At 40.7% G+C, this 4378-nt stretch overlaps 1 protein-coding gene across 1 annotated transcript in view; it reads right to left on the bottom strand.

Moving 5' to 3' along the window:
* PTPN13 (protein tyrosine phosphatase non-receptor type 13) overlaps positions 1-4378 on the bottom strand; it is a 244535-nt gene that overhangs the window by 9879 nt on the left and 230278 nt on the right. The window contains exons 41-43 of the mRNA XM_045284339.1: positions 4192-4295; positions 3080-3228; positions 2127-2142 (exon numbers count right to left, since the gene is read on the bottom strand). Coding sequence (XP_045140274.1) covers positions 2127-2142; positions 3080-3228; positions 4192-4295 — 269 coding nt within the window. The remainder of the gene's footprint in view (positions 1-2126; positions 2143-3079; positions 3229-4191; positions 4296-4378) is intronic.

The following is a 4378-nucleotide window of genomic DNA, read 5'->3' on the forward strand; positions in this document are numbered from 1 at the left end:
GAGTAACCCATAGGTGTATCATGAGTGGCAGTGGGCATGCTTTCAAGTCTTCAGAAACTACTCACCACACTGGGATGGCCAACATGCATTTTATGAGCTGTAGCATGCCAATCAACTGAGATGTCCCATGAGATGAAGTTCTTAAGCCTTTAAACTTAGAAAACCAATCTTGCAAGCTGCTTGGTTATATGTGAGAAGTAGCTATAACTGTGCCTTCTATGATATGTTTGTGTGCACACACATACACTTTCTTTTGTGCATATATGTGTATACAGTTGTAACAACCTATACCACACACATATGTGTGACTATATACTTGTCTTCTGACTATTGCTGGTGGTGTTACCAATTTATATATGTTAAAAGTACATGCTGTAATGGCAATCCTTATTTTAAGAAGACTTTAAAATTACTGATTTTGCATCACTGATTATGTGCTATGTGAATAAAAACCAGGAATGTGTGCAGAAATAAAGATTAATCTGGTTTTCACAATATATAGATTTCTAAAAAGGAGTATGTACTTCTTACTGAACAAAATTTCCTGTTACTGAATCCACACTGACTGTGAATGTGCGTGCACTTCCTAAGTGCCTCGTAGAAACTAATACACTGCTGTGTTGGCGAGAAGCAGAAAGAAGCTCCATTACAGAAGGTGGTGATGCAGGAAGAGTCTCTGAGGCACAGCTGTGTAAAACATCCCTTAGGAAGAACCATCTCTGCTAAAAGGAGGACTGCGAAGACAGAGTGCACCCCAAGGACAACTATGCACTTTCCTTTCCAAATGGATACAATGGGAATAATAGTATTTCGAGGCTTAACTGTACAACAACTGGCACAGAAGTGCTCAGGAAAAGCCAGCAGCTTCTATTTATGGAAAATGGATGGCCACCATTATAGTTGATACAACACAAATCAGGTAACAGAGACCACGAAGATGTACACATGAGAAGTGGTGACTGGTAAATGCTGCGTTATCTAGCTCATGAGTCAAAGAACGCATCCTGGTCTTTTGTTTCAGGATTCTGAAAATAGTCCTTGGAATCCCAAAGCAATCTAAGTGTTCTTCATCTTTCAGGCAATGCTTAAACTGGAGTAAGTTAGTTGGGAGTCCCCCACTCATCACCTTGGCAACAGGCCCCCAGAACAAAGGGGAACAAGATGAAGACTAAGAACAAATTACCACTGAAGAGGCTTGATGTCCTGTACTAGGGAGTAGACCCCAACATTTCTTGGTTGGGGTCTCTGAACCCCTCTCCTAGGGTAGTCAAGTGGGGAAAATCTACCCTGTGCCCCATGAAGGCTCTGAGGATCACCACTTGATGGCGGGGCCAGTTGGAACATGTCTAGCAGAAGTTTTCAGACCCCCTAACTAAGTCTATCTGGGCGGGGTGGGGGTGGGGGGAGGGCACCTGCACAAGGAAGAACACTAGAGGCCCTTTATCTGTGGAACAAAGCGGGGTACATGCAGAAGAGTGGTTGCCCATGTCTGCACAGCTTTGTGGCGTAGTGGGTGGTAACGACTTAAAAATGGATGCACATTTGTTCTGGTGCGCTGTCCGCTGCTGCTTCTCAGTAACAGAAGCTACTGAGTGAACTCTGGGAGCATCTAGTGTCATCAGCTTCTGTTCAGAAGGTTCATGGAGGAAGCCCTATAAGTGACTGACCTCCCTTTTCTTTTCCTATTTTTCCCTTTAAAAAAATTAGTTTATTATTTTTTTAAATGATGGCAAAAATGTACACAATAAAAATCCTCAAATTCAACAACATCTACATGTATAATTCAGTGCCACTGATTATAATCTTCATGCGATGGAACCATCACTGATATCCTTTTCCAAGTTATTCTACCACCAAACTCACGTAAACTCAATGCCCCTAAGTAAAATCTCCTCCTCCCTCATCCATGGTAAAAATTGGTCAACTTTGGTTTCTTTTTTTAGCAGTGCTCTTGATATAAAATTCACATCTCATACAGTGCCACAGTTAAATCATTTTTCAAAGAATTGTATATACATCACCACAATAGTTCTAGTGCTCCCTCCCCTTCCCACATTGTTTGCTCCCCATTTCCTCTCACCCTCCGCATCCCCATCCTGATAAAGTGATTGTCTCTCTGCACCTACTGCTGTGCTTCATAAACTAGGGAACGTAATAGAAACACCAAAAAACAAAATGAAACCGAAAGAAGAAAAAAAAATATAAAGATAAAAATAACAATAAAGAGTAAGAAAGAAAAGACCACTAACAATATTTGAAAAGGCGGAGTAGAAATTTCTGTGGTGGTACAAGTGAGCAATATTTGATCCCAGAGCAAATTCAGGCTGGGTCAAGAGGGAGGTCAACTGACCAAGTATCTATCACATTTTATATATATATATATAATCAAGTTTACAATAATCTCTGTCTGAAACTCAAAGTTCAAGAAGTGGCCCACCTAGCAGGTAGTTTGAAGGTGAGTCCCTCTTTCAGAGTGGGGCTCTGTTTTGCTTTGGCCGAGCAACAAGGATGGGTGGTACAAGAGAGACCAAAGGAACAAGGCCTCTGTGTCATTGGTACTTTTCACGTGTATGAAATTACTGGGTGGTGTTGTTTTTTTACCTTTTTATTGTGGATTGGATGAAGGTTTACAGGGCAAATAAAGCTTCCATTCAACAACTCATATACATGAAGCTACTGCCACCATTGGACTACATTTATAGTGCATTAATTAATGAAACGTAAGCAGAGTTGGAATTGGTACTGGATTTTAAAATTTAATTTAAACTTTTAACTCTTTATCCTTCTCTATGGGGCAGGGAAAATAATCTTCAAGGAAATGTACCAAGTTCCACATGGTTAAAGACATTCCTTTAAGTCAGGATGACTTGAATCCTAACTAGGAAAATGGATTTATTGCTAGATATGACAGGATGGCACTTCTGTGGTGGGAACTAAGTTAACTACAACAGGGCTAGAAAGATAATAGACACGGTCAACATTTTCATAATTTTTACTAACCTTGGGGCTAGTGAAAAGACATCTTCTTTCCACCTCAGGGTATAAATGTTTTGGGAAACTACTGGTGCCCCGCACTTACCTCCAGCTCCTTAGAAGGAATTCCCTGGTCGAGCAAGCCCCGCAGCGTTCGAACGACTGCCTTCAAGCTGGCCCCCGTGTATCTGCCCGAGGGAAGTGCCGTGACGACAGGCAGAGCGGCGAGCTCCTCACTGGTCAGGAAAGGGTGGTCTAACAAGAGCGCAGGGCATTCTTTAAAAACAAGCACCACAGGCTCCTCAACACTGGTTTAGTCAAGAGATGACCTGATCTAAGTGCATGTCCTCTCCCCGTCTATTTTTACGGAAGTGGGACTCTAGTCATGAGAGAATTAATTAATCATAGAATCAGGAGATAGACAGCTAACTGGAATTAACCAAAGAAAGTCTTGGCCACAGCAGGGACCTTACACCCAACGTTTATTAAAACATGGCACTGACTGATCAGAAATTCCTCAGGATCGCTTACCTATAATTTCTAAAGGAGTTTAAGTTGCTTCTTTTTGCTTCTCTTGCTGTAAATTGCTCTATGTTCAAGATAAACAAGTATTTGGCCTGGCTATTTCACTGTATATAAATGAACTTCTGAGCCTCAGTATAAAGTCCCCTTGCATGAAATAAGAAACTGGAAACACTGGATAGTGGCTCAGTTACAAAGTGAGAGAGGTGCAGTAAGGGGAGGACAGACTTGATTGCAACTGAAAAAATGATGCTGGTCCTCTTTTAAGTTATTCTACCTATCTATCTATTCTATCTATAAATAAAATGTGCTCCTGGATTTCTTATTCCACAGCGTCAAAACTATAACTTTGTCATTCCTTTCACAGTATTTATACATTTATTTGCATGTCTTCCTCCAAGCCATTGACTATTTTAAGTTACAACTGTGAAAATATCTGATTATACAAATGAGCCCTGAGGTTTGTGTATGACTTAGCTTTATGCATATAACAATCCATACATATAAACAGTTGTAACATACACAATAAGTAGTACATCCACATATGAGTGTTATATACATAAAGCTGAGTCATAGACGGATGATATCTGTGTGTATATATCTATACTCTTGCATGTGGACACACACACACAGTGAACTTATTTTTACCACCCATTCCTTTGCTAGTGATGAACACACTGGCAATAAAGTCCTTACCTTCCCTGGGATCTTCATGGTTCGTTGGCTCCATTGGCAATTCAATGCTCCCCCAGGTGACGTCGTCATCATCGGTTCTCCTCTCTTGTGACTTCTCCATTATACTACAGCAAGGAAATACAGGTATTTTATTTTTGCCAGTTTCATCACAGAGATAAGTTTAAATACTATTGTCCCAATCCACTTA

This window comes from Echinops telfairi, unplaced genomic scaffold (assembly GCF_000313985.2).
Source record: "Echinops telfairi isolate 266 unplaced genomic scaffold, ASM31398v2 ScPeMD7_7468;HRSCAF=8506_0, whole genome shotgun sequence".
NCBI classification, from domain to species: Eukaryota; Metazoa; Chordata; class Mammalia; order Afrosoricida; family Tenrecidae; genus Echinops; species Echinops telfairi.